Source organism: Panthera uncia, chromosome D1 (genome assembly GCF_023721935.1).
Source record: "Panthera uncia isolate 11264 chromosome D1, Puncia_PCG_1.0, whole genome shotgun sequence".
In the NCBI taxonomy this organism is placed as follows: Eukaryota; Metazoa; Chordata; class Mammalia; order Carnivora; family Felidae; genus Panthera; species Panthera uncia.
In genome coordinates this window covers 90,465,894-90,485,124 of record NC_064808.1, presented here as the reverse complement: position 1 = coordinate 90,485,124, position 19,231 = coordinate 90,465,894, and the positions used below count along the sequence as shown (strand labels likewise).

Genomic DNA, 19,231 nt, shown 5'->3' with positions numbered 1-19,231 from the left:
GGACAATGTCTCACTGAGCTAACCTGCTATAAACACCCAGAAATGTTAGTTAACATATTTTTTAATTTTTTAAAAGTTTTTTTAAAATTTATTTTGAGAGCGAGAAAGAGAGGAGCAGGGGCAGACAGAGGGAAAGAGAGAGAATCCTGCACTAACAGCACAGAGCCCTCTGCGGGGCTGGATCCTACAAACCGAACTGTGAGATTGTGACCTGAGCCAGAACCAAGAGTCCAGCACTAAACCGACTGAGCCACCCAGGCACCCCGGCCAATATATTTTTAAGGGTAAATATATAACTGAGGTAACAAAAAGAAAATTAAGTCTACAAGTGCCAGGAAGGAAAAGGAAAACAGAATCTAATTCAGTAAATCTGGAGTGCGCACTAGATTTTGTACTTCTAATGACTTCCCAGCTAACACAGAAGCTGCTGTTCAGATGAGCATATTTTGAGGAGAAAACCTATTGGTCATCCGGCATTTAGACCTTGGCAGGTGTCTGCAGTTTATCGCAGTTTTGCTACAGGTAAATGCCTGCTTCAGTATAGACAGAGCTACACATTCAGGGTCTCAATAAAGGTGCATGGGTTTCAGAAAAGGTGAAAAAGCAAAAAGGCAGGCCAACTTTAACAAATGAAAGGGCAGGGCACCTGGGTGACTCAGTTGGTTGAGCACCCAACTTCAGCTCAGATCATGATCTCAGGAGCCCCGCATCGGGCTCTGTGCTTACAGCTGGGAGCCTGGAGCTTGCTTCGGATTCTGTGTCTCCATGTCTCTCTGCCCCTCCCCTGCTCCCTCTCTCTCTCTCTCTCTCTCAAAAATAAATAAGCATTTAAAAATTAAAAAAAAATGAAAGGGCCACAGAGATGGTGTGAGAGATTCGGGGTCAGAGTAAGCTAAACTCCAGGTGATCTGAGCAGAGAGCATCTACATAGACCCTGGCAAGCAGATTGAAAATAAATGAGTAACTATTCCATATATGAACAAGAATAAATACCAAATATGAAATTTGAGTTAAAAAATTCAAAAGACGAGGCACCGTATGAAAACACAAATTTTAAAACATACAAAACTATGCTAATTGTAAGTTATTGGTACATATGTAAGTAGGTAAAATTATAAAAACTGTATTCTGGAGAGGAGGAAAAATTCTTCTGCTAGGGTCTCCAGCTGGGCCTAAGAATTAAATTGACATGAGACAGATTAGTAGGGAAAAAACATCCACCTTTTAATTTTTTTTTCAAAATTTATTTAAATTCTAGTTAGTTAACATATACTGCAATATTGGTTTCAGGAGTAGAATTTAGTGACTCATCACTTACTGTGCATGGGATTTGTCACAAGAAAAGTGAAAACCAAAAGAAATTGCTTAGAGCCAAATGCTTACAATTGCAAGCTGGACAAAGGGTAGCAAATTGTGGAAACGTGACATGGCAAAGGGGCTTTAGCAAGGGTAGCTAACTGTGCAGAAGCAACTAGAAAGGTTTAACAAGGTTTGTTTGTACAGACTTCCCAGTCTCGAGTCTCCCATCACTGGTGATAATGATTTTTGCCTCCCAATGTAGGGAGAACCTCTTTCAGATAATATTTGTAGCTTTAATCTTTTTCAGAAGACTGGCTTTGCTGTATGCCCTAAGTTCTTGTGTCATGTTTTTAATATTTTTAGACCTGATTTTTTTATTGCAATATTCTTTTTATTGTGGTAGTCTAGAACTGAACACTCAATATCTCCAAAGTATGCTTTAGACCTTACTTAAAAAAATTTGTTTTTAATGTTCATTTATGTTTTGAGAGAGAGAGAGAGACAGACATAGTACGAGCAGGGGAGGGGCAGAGAGAGAGGGAGACACAGAATCCGAAGCAGGCTCCAGGCTCCAAGCTGTCAGCACAGAGCCCAACGCGGGGCTTGAACCCACAGACTGTGAGATCATGACCTGAGTGGAAGTTGGAAGCTTAACCAACTAAGCCACCCAGGCACCCACAGACCTTACTTTTAAAAAGAGTTCTCTATTTACAGAAAAACTGACAAGATAATACAGAGTTCTCATACATCCCTCTGGCACACATTTGGCCCTAATACCAACATTTTACAATCATATGGTTACATTCATTACAAAAGATGAACCAATATGGAGGCATTATTTTTAACTAAAGTCCATAATTTATTTAGTTTGGCTTTTACCTAATGTCTTCTTTTCTTCGTAGGGTCCCATATTACACTTATCTGTCATGTCTCTTTAGGCTCCTGTTGGCTGTGACAGTTTCTCACACTTTCTTTGTTCTTAATGACATCACAGTTTTGAAGAGTACTTGTCAGGTATTTTGTAGGGTGTCCCTCTACTGGAATTTGATGATTTTGTAATGATTACACTGAGATTATGGGCTTGGGAGATGCAGATCACAGAGGTAATGCCATCTGCATCACGTTGTGTCAAGAATATATACTACCCTTATGGTTTATGAATGTTCATTGTGACTTTGATCACTTGGCTGATGCAGTTTGTCAGGTTTCTCCACTGTAAAGTCATGCTCTCTGCACTCCAACTTCCACTCTGTACTTTTTAGGAAGGAGTTACTATGAGCAGCCCACACCTAAGGAGTAGGAAATACTAATTTGTTGAATTATTTATTTATATCAATTTGACCATATGAAGAGTTACTTATACACTGGATTATAACCCAATATATACTTTATTTACTCAAATTGTCCAGCTCAAATTTTCCAGTAGAGCTCTTTCAGTTGCCTCCAATGCCCCTTTGGAACACTCCCAGTGTGTGTGTGTGTGTGTGTGTGTGTGTGTGTGTGTGTGTGTATTTGGTGTGTTTATAGCACTTCCTTACTCTGTGGCATTACAAGATGCTCCAGGCTCATCTCGGTTATCTCCTGCCCTGGTTGTTGAATCAGCCATTTCTACAGGAAATGGTATTAAATTCTTTGTATTAGGGAATGGTATTAGAAACCAAGATCCCAATGCTGGTTGTGCTTGTTACTACGGGGGTGTCATTCTTTTAAAACCCTTTCAGTTGACAAAACAAAGAAATATGTTTGTATACTGACAAATGTATATACATGTGTAACCATCTTTATCTCTATTAGGCTAAATGTGAGTTTGTACTAATGTTTCCAACTCTCATCTATTATCACATCCATCATTCTAGCCTCCATTTAATTCCACTTATTTGTAAATTCCCACTCCAACAGCAAGAAACCTGGCTCCCCTCCTCCACCATCCATTTACTTAATTGTTCAATTCCAGTATGCATGTTGCAGCAGTATCAGAATTCTTAACTAACATCCCCAATAGAAACCAACTTCATCAACTAGAGCGCATGCTTATGTACAGTTCTTTTGCTTTTAGTCTTACGAACTTCACTCATTTCTAGCTTTTATTCCCCTTCTCCTTCACTGAAGTTGTTTCATAATTTTGTAATGCACTAAGATTCCCTGTTCATTATTTGTGTTCCTTCCGGGGATTGCCATGACTTCAAAAACAAGTTTTTAGACTTCCATACATTAAGCTTCATTCTTTGTACTGTAATATTCTTTGGGTTTTGAAAAGTACATAACATCACTTGTCTATCATGACAGTGTCATATGGAATAGTTTCACCGCCCTAAAAATCCCCAGTGTTTCTTTTATTCACCCCTCCTGGTACCCTCCAAAAACCTGACAACAACTGATCTTTTTACTGTCTCTATAGCTTTGCCTTTTCCAGAATGTCATACAGTTGGAAACATATAGTAGCTAGCCTTTCCAAACTGGCTTTTTCACTTGGAAATAGGTCTTCAACACTCCTACATGTTTTTTCATGGTATGACAGTTCATTTCTTTTTATCTCTAAATAATATTTCCTTCTACAGATATATCAAAGTTTATCCATTCCCTTTTTTTTTTTTTTTTAATTTTTTCAACGTTTTTATTTATTTTTGGGACAGAGAGAGACAGAGCATGAACGGGGGAGGGGCAGAGAGAGAGGGAGACACAGAATCGGAAACAGGCTCCAGGCTCTGAGCCATCAGCCCAGAGCCCGACGCGGGGCTCGAACTCACGGACCGCGAGATCGTGACCTGGCTGAAGTCGGACGCTTAACCGACTGCGCCACCCAGGCGCCCCTTAAGATTTTTAAAAAGAGACAAAACTACTCTAAAGTGAGAGAAATCAGAGCAATGGGGGTTTCTGTTGACTAGAAAGGGGAATGAGGAAAATTTCTGGGCTCATTGAAATGTTCCATATCTTTTTCTGGGTGGAGTTTATACTTAGGCAAAAAGTCATCAAGGTGTATATTTAATATTTGTATATTTTACTATATATAAACTATACCTTATTAAACAAAATTTGAAATATTTCATGTCTTTGTAAGTAAAATTTATTTGTGTAAAAATATGCAGAGTTCAATATTTTAAACAATATATTGTTAAGCAGATATATTGGGACTTACAGAAAACTAGTGTGTGTGTTTTGTAATGTAATCTCTATTTCTTATTACAACATTTAGTTTATTATTGTTGTTATTCAAACACATGAATAAAAGGTAAGAGGTATTTCTTACCTCCCACTATATTTAATATTCTAAATACACAAATGGGAAAAGCGCTTTTTGGGAAACATTTGTGGTTTTTGGAAAAGCATTTGTGGCAAGTAGGAAAATTATATGAAAAAGCAACTAGTTAAATATATTTAGTATCTTATTGGTGAGACAAGGTTTCAGTAAATTCACAAAATGTTGCTGGGAATATAGTTTATTTCTATTAATATACACCTTTTTCATGATAAACTTCACTGTATTAATAAAACAATGGCTAAAATTTTCCTCTTAATACTCTGTGTAGTATTTTCCTTAAGGTGATAAATTTTAAAATTTACAGTAAGAACTATATGCTCTTTTTCAAATACTTGGTATCATTTTAGATGGTAAAGAATGCAACTTTTATAATACACTAAACCACCAACCCAAAACCCCCTTACTGGGATCCTGAGATACATATGTATTATTTCTCTAATCATCCCCTCTTACTACTATGATTGGCAATGAACAATGGAGTCTATGTATTGTCTTAGATATTGAATACATCGCCCTGATAGACACTCTCAGAAGCAGGTAGTATGTCATATAGATCTTGCCATTACCAAAGAACAGAAGGAAAGTCAGAATAATAACAGAAAAAGTGACAAGAAAAAATAGAACAAAAGGCCACTATTGGAGGGATCTGATCCTACTATAATCTTTACACACAATTTGAAATGCATTTCTTTGAGTGCTGCTGCCTATACCAGTAACAATATTGTTAAGAATGAGAGCTCTTGTAGCCCAAATGTCCAGCGATGGATAAATGGATAAAGAAGATGTGGTATATATATACAATGGAGTATTACTCAGCAATCAAAAAGAATGAAATCTTGCCATTTGCAACTATGTGGATGGAACTAGAGGGTATGTTATGCTAAGTGAAATTAGTCAGTCAGAGAAAGACAAATACCATATGACTTCACTCATATGGGGACTTTAAGACACAGAACAGGGGCGCCTGGGTGGCTCAGTCGGTTAAGCATCCGACTTCAGCTCAGGTCACCATCTCGCAGTCCGTGAGTTCGAGCCCCGCGTCGGGCTCTGGGCTGATGGCTCAGAACCTGGAACCTGCTTCTGATTCTGTGTCTCCCTCTCTCTCTGCCCCTCCCCCATTCATGCTCTGTCTCTCTGTGTCTCAAAAATAAATAAACATTAAAAAAAATTAAAAAAAAAAGACACAGAACAGATCAACATAAGGGACAGGAAGCAAAAATAATATAAAAACAGGGAAGGGGACAAAACATGAGACTCTTAAATATGTAGAACAAACAGAGGGTTGCTGGAGGGGTTGTGGGAGGGGGGATGAGCTAAACGGGTAAGGGGCATTAAGGAATCTACTCCTGAAATCACTGTTGCACTATATGCTAACTAACTTGGATGTAAATTTAAAAAAATAAAATAAAATAAAATAAAATAAAATAAAATAAAATGAATGAGCTCTTGTAGTGTTTGTCATTTCTATATCTAGATCAGAGAGATCTAACTTCAACTTTATATAACTGATAAAACTAATCATATTTTCCCATATTAGGAATAGCCCAGAGACAAAAGTAGTATAGAAGTTATTTTAAATATCAGTGCATAGTTTCTATTTAGAAAACATATTACTTTTTTTTTAATTTTTTTTAACATTTATTCATTTTTGAGAGACACAGAGACAGCGTGTGAATGGGGGAAGGGCAGAGAGAGAGGGAGACACAGAATCCGAAGCAGGATCCAGGCTCCGAACTGTCAGCACAGAGCCCGATGCGGGGCTCGAACCCACGAACTGTGAGATCATGACCTGAACTGAAGCCGGACACTCAACCGACTGAGCCACCCAGGCACCCCAGAAAACGTATTACTTATTTATGTAAACTTGCACAAGTTGATGGAGATACAGAAGGAAAAATGAGACGAGATCAGCTATCAGAAAAATCACAAGCACGTCTATTAAACCACACAAAACACAATCTCTAGAAACAACATGTTTATGATCACATTCTCTCCTTGAAAAACACCAATAATTATAAAATAAAAAGTTGAACTTCTTTATGTTGTTGCCACTTCTAATTAGAACATGCTTCTCCTTTGGATTTTAATCAAGACTTTCCTCAGTGCAATTTTGACATCCTTATTCCTCAAACTGTAGATCAGGGGATTGAGCATGGGTCCCACATTAGTATAGAAAACTGAAGAAACTTTTCCCTGCTCCATAGACCCCGGAGAAGAATATTTAAGATACATGAATGCTGCCGAGCCAAAGAAAAGAGAAATAGCAATGATGTGAGAACTACAGGTACTGAAGGCTTTCGATCGTCCTTGAGCAGATCTGATATGAAGAATGCTAGTGAGGATAAAGACGTAAGAAATTAGGATAGTAAAACTGGGTACTGTGATATTAATTCCCACGACTATCAGAACTACTACCTCGTTGACATAGGTGCTGCTGCAAGACAGTTGGAGGAGAGGAAGAATATCACACAGGTAATGGTTGATGACATTGACACTGCAGAAGGTTAGTCTGAGCATGCACCCTGTGTGGGCAGAGGCTCCAGCAAACCCCATCATATATGCAGCAACAGTCAGCAAGGCACAGACCTGACGGGACATGGTTACCTTATACAGCAACGGATTACAGATGGCCACATAGCGATCGCAGGCCATTGAGGTCAACATATAGCATTCCGAGATGACAAAAAAGAGAAAGAAAAACAGCTGAGTCATGCAGCCAACATAGGAGATGATATTCTCCCTTGACACAAAGTTCATCAGCATCTTGGGGGTGACAGCGGAAGAGTAACAGACATCAATGAAGGACAGGTTGAAGAGGAAGTAGTACATGGGGGTATGGAGGTGAGAATTTAGACTAATAAGAGTGACCAAGCCAACGTTGCCCACCATGGTGACAATGTAGATCACCAGAAACAGGAAGAAGAGGGGTTGCTGGAGCTCTGGACGGTCTGTTAGGCCAGCAAGAAGAAATTCAGTCACTAAGGACTCATTGCTAACCAGTATTCTTCTCTTCAGAAATCTGCGAGAACATTAGAAACTCCCATTAGAGACCCCAGCTCTCTCCTTACATGCTCTCATTCATAAGCAGAAGACTCAGAAGACTTTGCTTCACAGGGCCCGAATGGATTGCCATACACAGCCGTCAACATTAAAATCACTCTGTTTTTTGTTGCATGAGCTTCATGTGACAAACAACTGCCCTTGTCTTTACTAGAAGATACAAGGATGGAGTAGCTGAGGACTAAGCCCACCTGTTGGTGAGCTTCAGTAGGGAGGTATCCCCCTTCTCTCCCTCCCACTCATCTGATCGTTCACTTCCTAGTTCCTATGTTTCCATTATCCTACCAGATACCTCAGTTTCACTGTGACAACAATCATGAAAGAGCCGATTTCTCTAGGGCAGAGAGCATATCATAATTCTGCTTCCTAGAAGAGTGTCCCTACCAGTCTATAATCTTTGCAGATAGCTTACTGCAAGAATCCATGAAATCAATAATGGGTAACAAGTATCGAGGGGAACTTTGGTAGCCTAAGATTTATAATTCAACATGTAGTCAGTGTTTCTACATATTCTGCTTCCCTGTTCCAGCCTAGCTGGACAGATAATGAATAAAGAAAGGTGGATGTGCTTTCCTTGGTTTTGTAGTAAGGCATGAAGCAGAAACATAACCAATTTGGATACTGATTATTTAGTTGTTAAGTTTGTGAACACATATCGAGCTGCATGCTTATAACACATAAACTCTTTTATATGTCTATTTCAATTTACAACTTAAGAAAGAGATAAATCTTTTCCTCTGATGTTGCTACATGCTAGATGTCACTTGGTCCTGCTATGGCTATCTTGCTACCACACTGAAGATGAAGCCAACAGAGGGTATGCTTAGAATAAGCAGAAAAGTATACAGAAAATATACAGAAAAGTATATAGCCAGAGCTTTATACGTTGAGTTTCTTGTTATGAATTATAAATATTTTTCCTCATTTTACAGGAACAGAGAGCATGAGAGGTAAATAGAAACTTGATTAACTCACTCTCCCTCCATGGAAATAACCATGCTGACCCTGTAAGTATGGTTCACCTCCACTGGAAGAAGAACTGGCCTTTAGGATGTCAAGGTTGAGCAGAGATAGTCACTGAATTTTCTTCTTCCTTTACTGGCAAAAGGGTCATAGCATAGATCTCACAGTCTGAATGTTCCAGGAGTCATTCTTGGCTGTAGATCAAACTGGTCATTATAAATTTATTAAGAAAATACGAAGGGCCACTACATACTTGAGACCTGAGCCACTGTGTCAGAGCTCAAGGCATTTGTTTAAGGCTTATATATTTTTTGGATCTGGCTAGAAATTCAGGTGTGAGTCTCCCCCAGGACCTTCCCATCTCAATAAACTCTGTAGGGAAAGAACTGGTGTCTGTGCTTACATCCTAATTGTGACAGTAAATGTTAATTTCCCATCAGAGATTATATATTCCTTATGAGAAAGGATCTTATGCTGTCCTCTCTAAAGGTTCAAATAATTCATGTCATTGAAAATTTCTCTAATTATAATTCTAGGTAACATATTACTTTTAAGGATTTAGGTTCATACAGATTTATGGACATTTCAGTAAAGTTTATTTTACCCTTTTAAAACATTTGAGTTCCTTTAAATATTCAGTGCCTTACAGACATTACAGTCTATTTTAAAGTGATAACAACTTAACTTCAATCACATACAAACCTTTATCCCTTTACTTCCTTCTCATATTTTGTTTCTGATGTCACAATTAATCTTTTTATATTGTAAATCCATTAACAAGTTATTGTAGCTATAGTTATTTTTAGTACTTTTTTCCTTTAACCTTTACTAGTATTAAGTGATTAACCACCATATTGCAGTATTAGAGTATTCTGAACTTGACTGAATATATTTAAATTTTCAGTGTGTTGTATATTTTCTAATGTTTTCATGGTACTAGTTAGTGTCTTTTTGTTTCAGCTCAGAGAACTCCTTACAGCATCTCTTATAAAGCAAGTCTAGTGGTAATGAATTCCCTCAGCTTTCATTGGGAGAGTTTTCATTTCACCTTTATTTTTGAAAGACAACTTTACTAGGTAAAGTGTTCTTGGTTGGCAGTTTTTTCTTCCAGCATTTTCAGTATATCATCCCTCTCTCTCTGGGCTGCAGGGTTTCTCAAAAAAAAAAATCTGATAGCCTTATGTAGGGTTCCTGGTCATATGAGGGTTATTTTTCCTCTTACTGCTTTAAAAAATTTTTTTAATGTTTATTTTTGAGAGAGAGAGAGAGAGTGAGCAGGGAGGAGCAGAGAGAGACGGAGACACAGAATCCAAAGCAGCTCCAGGCTCTGAGCTGTCAGCACAGAGCCCGATGCGGGGCTCGAATCCACAGACCATGAGATCATGACCTGAGCTGAACTCGAATGCTCAGCCAACTGAGCCACTCAGGCGCCTCTCCTCTGACTGCTTTTAAAATTCTCTCCATTATCTTTCGTTTTAGACAGCTGAATTATAATGTGTTTTGGAGAAGATCACTTTGGGTTGAAATATTGGGGTGACCTATTAACTTTATGAGTTACAAGTCTAAATCTCTCCCCAGATTTAGAAAGTTCCCAGCCATTATTCCTTTAACCAAGTTTTCTGCCCCTTTCTGCATCCTTCTCCTTTGGGAACTCCAATCATGTCTACAGTGTTTCGCTTAATGGTACTCCATAGGCCATGGGGGCTTTCTTTATTCATTTCATGTTTTTCCTGTATTCTCACTGACTGCATAATTTTAAATGTCCTGTTTCTACTTCACAGGCTTATTCTTCTGCCCAATCCAATCTGATACTGATGCTCTCTATTGGATTTGTCATTTCATTCATTATATTCTTCAGCTTCAGAAAGTTGGCTTCTTTTTTTTATGATTTCTATCCCTCTGTTAAACTTCTCATTTTGCATAGTTTTCATGATTTAATTGACTTGTCTTTATGTGTTTTCCTGTAGCTCGCCATGCTTCCTTAAAACAGCTATTCTGAATTCTTTATAAGACAAATCACAGATGTTCATTTCCTTGTGATCTGTTTCTGGAAAATTATTGTGTTCCTTTGGTGGTGTCAGTTTATGCTGATAATTCATACTCCTTGAAGACTGCTACTGTCTTACTATCTGAAGAAGCAGCCACCTCCTCCAGTCTTTCTGACTTGCTTTAGGAGAGAATTACCTTCTGTCACCCCTGCTAGTGATTCTGAGCCTTTCTCTGACCTTTTATAAGGTTATTCCTGCTCCATACTTTTTGTTTCACCTTTCGGTAGTATTCTTAAACTTACATGCCTTCACTCAATCTTGCAAAACCAGGTTGGTTGCCAAGAGCCTCCGTTTTGCTTTCCTTAAGATGGGACTGAATGCTCAGTTTGTGATTTCTCCCCAGCCTGCAGTCTGGCCATCTTTCCGCATGTGCTCACTAGCCATCTGCAAAGACTCTCTCACTGGAAGCACATACAGGGAGTCATCCACAGGGTAGGGTTATGTGTGAGTGAGGGGGTGCCCATGACTATTTGGAGTTATCCCCAATGGCTCATTAGCAAGCAAGCTTCCTGATGGAGTCCACAACATGATTAGTAGGATCCATATCCTTTTTTTGTTGTTGTTTATTTATTTTTGACAAAGAGAGAGAGAAACAGAGCATGAGCAGGGCAGGGGCAGAGAGAGAGAGGGAGACACAGAATCCAAAGCAGGCTCCAGGCTCTGAGCTGTCAGCACAGAGCCCGATGTGGGGCCCGAACTCACAGACCATGAGATCATGACCTGAGCTGAAGTCAGACTCTCAATCGACTGACCCACCCCATATCCCTTTGATGCCCTCCAACAGCCCTACCTGATACCTTCCCAGACAACTCCCATGCTCAACCACATGATATACCTAAGCAATCTGGATGGGATGAAAAGAAGTGAATCTCACAAAACAGATGAACATAAGGGAAGGGAAGCAATAATAATATAAACAAGGGAGGGGGACAAAACATAAGAGACTCTTAAATATGGAGAACAAACAGAGGGTTACTAGAGGAGTTGTAGGAGGCGGGATGAGCTCAAGGGGTAAGGGGCATTAAGGAATCTACTCCTGAAATCACTGTTGCACTACATGCTAACTAACTTGGATGTAATTTTTTTTTAACGTTTTTATTTATTTTTGAGACAGAGAGAGACAGAGCATGAATGGGGGAGGGGCAGAGAGAGAGGGAGACACAGAATCGGAAGCAGGCTCCAGGCTCTGAGCCATCAGCCCAGAGCCTGACGCGGGGCTCAAACTCACAGACTGTGAGATCGTGACCTGAGCCGAAGTCGGACGCTTAACCGACTGAGCCACCCAGGCGCCCCTGGATGTAAATTTTTAAAAAATAAATAAATAAATAAAAATTAAAAAAAAGAGAAGTGGATCTCTTTGGCAGTGTCTCATACAGCTAAGGAAACCAGGCATTCACTCACATACTCTCACTTTCCCCAGTGAGAGAAATCACAAGTCACAGGTTATAAGAACACCTCTTTGGCACTGGGCTGTGCTGCCTTGGAGGACGCAGGACATAGGTAAAGTGAAACTATTCCTCTTACCTGCTTCAGTACATCCAATCTTGGATTCTTAATTTGCTCCAACAGTGTGCTGTGACTTCTCCACAAAACTTCTGGGCTTCTACAAGGGCTCTCTCATCTGTGGGTGATTGTAGAAACTGCTGTTCTTTGTGAGGAAAACAGTAAAAAGTTGTCATTGTGCCATGATGTAATATATTGTTCGTCTTATGATCTTATTATGTTATTCATCTTGGAATTTTCTTTAAGCCAACTTAAGTCAAGACTCTCATCCTTTCTCCTCCAAGAATAAAGACTGAGACACCCAGAATTTGGTTGGTATTATAATCAAAGACGAGGGGAACACAGGGTATGTCCTACTATTACTCTTCATGAGAGTGCACAACATCATTATTTGTGTGTGTGTGTGTGTGTGTGTGTGTAAAATGTGTGTGTGTGTGTGTGTGTGTGCTGTGTTTGTTGTTAACAACAAAACGTAAAGAATCACATTTTAGGAGATATAGGAGGATACAGACAGGAGGCTCCAAGGGCTCTGGCTGGACTCCCAAACTCTGGCCTCTCCATGGACAGAAGGCTTCACTTCCCGCAAAGGTTTCTCTTAATAACAGGCCTAGAACAGCCTGCTCAGAACGGCAACATACCAGTCTGCATAGAAACAAACCTGACTTTTTCCACCATGCTGTCCATGCTGTCACCCCTACCTGAGAGGTGGCCTTGGTAACCAGACAGTGAGCTGTCAGGGAGTGAAAGTGTCCCCCAAATACCACCCTCCTCCCTTCTCCAGCTTCTCAGAACTGCTGTCTTTGCTCAGTGGCATGGTTTCTTAAATGTTTGCTCTTATGATTTCTTTTACTTTAAAAAAACAAAAACAAAAACTATCTGAAAAGAAATAGCAGAAACACTAACTTCACAATGCTAGAACCTACAGCAGGGGAACTTTCTAAGCATCTCATGACAAAATGGGTCATTCCAAATCAAAGTCACTCTCTGGAGGTGAAAAAGATACAAGAAAAAGAAGAGAAGAAACTTGGACACATTTTGCAGGTCTGTGACAAAGAAGAAAGGGCCCAACGACAGGGTGAAGTTGGGGTCTGCTGGGTACCTCCAGGGCAAGGACCACTCCCACCTCATAGTGTGCCAGGACCCCGCAGAGCAGGGGGGCGGGGCTCAGGCACCACCATACTCCCTCCCCTGTGCTCACCTGTTCAAGAACAAGCAGTCCTCATCCACCCTCTTTCTGGGCATGGCTGGGAATGGGCCTGTGAGCGTGTCAGAGCATGCCGGGACCCTTCATGAGCTGGGGTATCGTCACCCATCCAGACTGGGTTTTATTGTGCTGTGAAGCCTAATGCTCTCACTCCTCACCAAATGCTAGCTGGAGCCTTGCTGGAGGAGCGAGCCAGATCGGTTTCGCTTGGCATTGGCAGGGCAGCCTCTCGGAATCCTCTGCGCTCTGCCCCCTTGCCAGCACTGGCCCTGTTGTACTTACTGAGAAAAGTGTCATTTGGGCCTAGCTCCACCCTCCCTCGAAAACTGCCTGCAACCAGCTCTGCTTCCCCAAGGCAAAAGGACAGGCCACCAAGAGGGGTGCTGGGCGGGCAGCCAAAAGATGAGAATCCAAGCAGGGCAGGAAGTGAGCCCTCACCGATTTGAGATGGAGATGGGAGAGAAAGGGAGAGAAAGTGGGATGCCCTAAAAGAGAGGATAGGGCTGCCAGGAGATGGTAAAGAGTCAGCAGAATGAAGAAGCAAAGCAGCTAAGAGGCTGTGAGTAGACAGGAACCCTGAGAATGCAGAAGCCCTGAAACAGGAGGCCCTGAGAGAATGGGGGGCTGAGGTACAAAGAGATGGTTCCCTGAAGTGAATGAAGGCCTAACACGGTGGAGGCAGATGCATAAAGAAGGAGGTGGCTGAGGGCCCTGAGACAGACACTGAAAAATGATGGGGGGAGGGGAGGGGGGGGCGTAAGGCATGGGGCATTGAGGAGCTGGACAAGGACAGAAAGGCAGAGGGGCTAGAGGCAGGGCATCCACGGAGTGAGTCCCAAGTGGAGCCGAGTTCTGCCTCTGCTCAGATGGGTTCCAAATTGCTGTGGCAGGAAGGCCAGGCACTCTAGCTGACACGTGGCAGAGATGCGGCCACCTCCGACTGAACTTCCCCGTGGGTCCGGGAAGACTTACTTCTTGCTTTTGAACGTACCCTCGATCTTGGGCACGAACTTTCCCGCCTTGCAGTCCCTGGCGTCTTCCTCTGCTGGGCCCTCCCCCTGCCAAGGGCCACTAAACTGCTCCTTTTTCCAGAAGACCTCCCAGCAGCTTGCAGACGCTTCTCCTTGCGCATGCTTCACGCTGCGACTCGCCCCTCCACGCCCCCAGAGGGCAGTGTGCGGTTCGGCAGGCCTCGTGTCCCCAGGCTGCCAGAGCGGAAGATGGCTGAACATTTGTCCCCGTCGGATGTGTCAGGGGCCAGGCTGCACGCAGCAGGCAGGTGGCCTCGCTCAGGGCTGCCCTTGGCCACACCAGGGACTCCATGGCGTTTCTGGCCGTGGCTTTCGAGTCATCTCTCAGGTTGCTGCTGTATAAGGCATTGGCCGTGGCGGAGGCCGCACGCGCCCACGAGTCCCACTCCTCTCCTCTTGCAGCCTCCACGCTGTCCCCCAGGCCCAAGACGGCCTCTGGGGCTCTCAGGCTGCCGGTTCTCCAGCAATAGACCTCCTCCTCTGCGCACCCGTCACCCTGGGGGCTTAGCAGCTGCCGAAGCTCTGGAGCCCTCGCACGGGACCTGCATGGCACCCGCAGCCGCCTCTTCCGCCGACCCGGTCGTGGGAGACTCCACAGAGAAGGTGAGAGTGAGGCTGCCCCTGCGCTCCGGCACAGGGGACACCAGGAGTACCCGTCCTCGTGCTCCCAATAGCCTGCGGTGAGGCTCCCTTTTGGCTCCGAGTGGAATGGAGAGGAGGTGGAGCGGCCCTGCGCGGAGAGGAAGTACAGGGTGGGCGGAGAGGGGGCGCTGTGACGCAGGGTGGGGGAGCAGCTGTGTGGCTGCGACCAGGATGGCGGCACCTGTAGCTCCGCCTCCCCGAAAGTGGGACGGAGTCGTGCAGGCCCCTTGGGCAGCACGCTCACTGCAGCGCCGTTTATTAATCAAATGCGGATCAGCCAGCGAAAGGCATTTGTGTATGACAAAATTTCCGTTATTTGCAATGTATTGTCATTCGGTCAATCCCGGTATGCATGTAACAGTTTCAGAGTTGCAAACATACTCCTGAGAAGGACAAATTTAGCAACTAAAGTACCATGCTTTATACATTTCTTTTTACCTTCAATTTACAATATCTAGTCAAATAAGTAAATAAATGGTAGATAATGGAGCCAGGTTTCCCATTGTCACAGAAATAAGTTACAAATAGGCAAAAGAGGGAGGCTGTAATGAGTCCTGTGTGGCTAGATTAGAGCTGGAGCTAACGGCATTAATTCGTGTTTCTATTAAATATATATTAAGATAGGTGGATAAAGAGATAGTTAAATATGGAAATACACACAAGAGTTTGAATACATACACATATTTCCTACCTCTTTCCACTGAGAGTGTTACTGAAACCCAAGTTTAGCTGCCTGTCCTTCAAAAAGCCGATAGAGTTTTGATTGGAAAGAAAGGTGAGCTTTATTCCTCTTGAAGAGAAGGCCGACTCTGCCCACAGGCCAACTCCAAGGTTTCTCCCTGGCCCAGGGGTTTTTAAAAGAATTTAGGGCAGTTAATCAATAAAGAGAGTACAATGGTCAGTAACATTTCTTGATTACTTGATTACCTGCCCTTGATTACAGGGGTTTGTCAAGGGGGTCTGGTTTTAGTTTCCTGAGCTGCATGGGAGTTTTGTTCTTTCTAGGAAAGAATGCATGATCTATAGATATACCGAGAAAGGTTAGTTAATCAATCGCACTGGTAAGGTGCTTGCTAATGCTTAAAGGTTGGCCAGAGGGGTCAAGGCAGCTTCAAGAGGGCCTGGAAGCAGTGATACCCTAGCAGCAATGAACATATCTAGCACTCAGATCTTATTTCTGAATAAAATCCTCTGGTAATAAGAAGTAGGGCTCCTTGGAGAACTGATACATTTTAGAGCTGGACCAAGGAAATTTACAGAATGATTCTGAAACATCTTATACTGTCAGAGCGTTATAAAAAAAAAAGTTCATTTTTAGAGAGAAGATGGAGTCATCAAAAGTTCATAGAATTTAACCTGGGAGCTCTTAAGGACCAGCTCTTAAAGCTAGAACTATTTGGAAAACAAAATAAATAATGACATTATTGGATTATAATCCAAAGAATAAAGTAAATATCCGTGAATCCATATGAATTTCAAAAATACATATCTAGATTAACTCTTCCCCAGGAAGTAGAATTTAATTCCTCTTTCCCGGACATAGTGACTTGCTTCCAAAGAATTTAATAGGAAAAGGGAAAAATAGTAAATTTACAAGGAAGAAAACTGACACCACCTTAACCAGTTGATCAGAGTTAGCATCGCTAGTGAGAAGTCAAGTTGATATCATATAGGCTTGGTTATAATGCGTTGGTAAAGACTCTTCACTCTACATTATTTTCCAGTATGACCATAAGAAAGTAGTATACAAAGCCAAACGAGGGCATTCTATAATATATCTGATCTACACTCTTCAAAATTACTATTGTCATTAAAAAGGCAAAGACTAAGAAATTGCCACAGATCAGAGAAAACTAAGGAGATATATCAACTAAAAGCAATGTGGTTTCCTAAATTGGATCCAGGAACAAAAATATGGCATTACCATAGAAACTGGCGAATCCAAGTTAAAATCAGTATTTTCATTAGCAGAGTTGTACTGAAGTTATTCTCACTCTTAAGAAGTGTACCATGGGTATGTATGAAATTTACACTAGGGGACTCTGCATGAAGGGTATATACAGGAATCCTCTGTGCTATGTTTGCAACTTTTCTATAAACACACAATTATTTTTAAATAAAAAGTTATTTACAAAAGCACAAATCTCTCATCTCCCCCCAATACGTAATATTTGATTTTATGTAAACCTCTCTGTAGATTTGAAAATATAATTTTTTCCTTTCGACAAATAGGAAAGCACATTTGCACACATGTTTATCTTTTGGGAAGATGGGCAAGAGTCCCATTTCATGCTTAGACAGGATCCTCACTATGTGTCATCTTGGTATGATATAGCACTCAACCTTCGACGTTCCACTATAGAATCCAAGAGGGAGAGAAGTTCTGCCCCAACATTCCCTGGCAGACAGAGGACAGGCATGTTGACCCAGACTCAACCAAACCCATAACTCCTATCTAAGATTTTGACCTGGAACAAATAATGCAAATGTAGTGAGATAACTTGGAACCATTCATGTAGCTGCAGCTGTGTCCAAGGCTGAGTCAGTGATAGGAAATAGGGTGGGGATCCTGCAACATCAGGGTGGCCTGAAGTCTGAAATACTTCCTGCCCTTGACCCCTGGAGTTGCTTTGGTCCTGCCTATTCTCCAACTTTGGTTTTCCAACTTCACATCAAATCTCTCAATTCCCAATGTCCTTTCTATTAACTTTTTCTTTTTAAAAAAGCTAGAGTCACCTTTTTTCCAGTTTAATTGAGATATAATTGACATACAGCTTTTTATCACGGTCACTTTCTATTGTTTGTCCACATAAACCCTTAAACTACCGGACAAAACATGTATCTGTCAATGGGTTAAAGTATAAATTATAAACATAACTAAACTTAAGAATACAAGATTTTAGGGTGTTTAACAATTATTAAAATTTGTGTAATCCTTGTACTTCTCAAAAGACAAGAAACTAGCTTCCTCTTTGGCAAGCGATATCACTATTGGCTTTCTCAATAATTAAGTCACGACTTATGAAACAGGTTTCATATAATATCAACTCATTTGCTGCAGTTTTGTATTTTTCCAGCAAAAATTATTAGAAGTCACAAACACAGTTTACTTTTTTTTTTTTTTTTTTTGAAAAAGATGGGTAAGTCAAACAGAAAAGAATGTCAGTGTATCTTCCAGCTATGGCTGAGTGAGAAGTTCAGCAAATCTCCTCTGCTATAGCATCTATAAACTTGGACAGAATTGGCAAAAACAATTTTGGCACTCTGGAAATCAAACCAAATCTGAGAACTGTTGATGCTTCAAAAAGTGTTGAGCTTTATGTAAGACAATGGGAGTTCATGATGTTTTGCATCAGCATCTGCTTCTCCCAGCTTCTCCCATCAGCATCCCCTATTCTCAGCTTCTCCCATCAGCATCCCCTACTCCCAACTTGGTAGATGCAGAGGTAAGATAAGAGGTAAGGGTGGGGCAGGCCTTGAGGACCAGTAACATCAGTACCCACATCACAGAGCATGGTTGTGGATATGATGTTAGTGTGAGAAAGCAAAGAGGCCCAGTGCTTCTACTAGCCTGAGGTTGTGGTTGGTTGTAGTAAAGTGGGTAAGGGAGTGACTTTCAAGTCTCTCTGAATTTAAATCCAGAGGGTTTCTGTACTTCTTAACTGTGAGATCTTAGATCAGTTATGGAACCTCTTTCAGCCTTGGTATCTACATCTATAAGATGAAAATAATTGTGTGGATTAAATAACTTTCTGCATGTAAAATAGTGGAACACTGCCTGAAACATAGGAAGAGTCTGATCAATGTTTTCCTCTCCTCCTTCTTGTTCATATTCACCATGAAGCTGTTCCTGTCTTGCCTCCGGGACAGGAGTTTTATTTTATGTCAATTTATGTGCAATTGATTTGTGTTTGATGGCTTTGTATCCTGAGACCTTGCTAAGTCCACTTATTGGTTCTAGTATTTTGGTTTTGTGGGTTTTTTAGGATTTTTTGTATTAATAGTCATATTATCTGTGAATAATGTTTATTATCTTTTTTCTTTTTTTACTTGCTGGAATTTTATTTCATTTTCTTATGCTATTTCAAGAGTGAGCCTCTTCACCAAATGCAAAAGAGAGAGGACAATCTTAGCTAATCCCAATCTTATGGGGAAACATTCAGTCTTTACCATTGACTGTGATGTTAGATGTAGACCTTTTATAAATGCCTTTTGCTGAATT

General features: G+C 41.3%; 1 protein-coding gene across 2 annotated transcripts; it reads right to left on the bottom strand.

Moving 5' to 3' along the window:
* Nucleotides 1–6,616: 6,616 nt before the first annotated feature.
* On the bottom strand, nucleotides 6,617–11,173 carry LOC125908579 (olfactory receptor 8B3). Of its 2 annotated transcripts, none has more exons than XM_049611350.1 (2): nucleotides 11,156–11,173; nucleotides 6,617–7,543 (listed from the first exon to the last, which is right to left on the bottom strand). In XM_049611350.1, the coding sequence occupies exons 1-2, from the start codon at nucleotides 11,171–11,173 to the stop codon at nucleotides 6,617–6,619; spliced, it is 945 nt and encodes a 314-aa protein (XP_049467307.1). The 2 variants fall into 2 exon arrangements, with proteins under 2 accessions (XP_049467307.1, XP_049467306.1); XM_049611349.1 differs by lacking the exon at nucleotides 11,156–11,173 and adding an exon at nucleotides 8,594–8,604 and having other exon boundaries at nucleotides 6,617–7,577.
* Nucleotides 11,174–19,231: the final 8,058 nt, after the last annotated feature.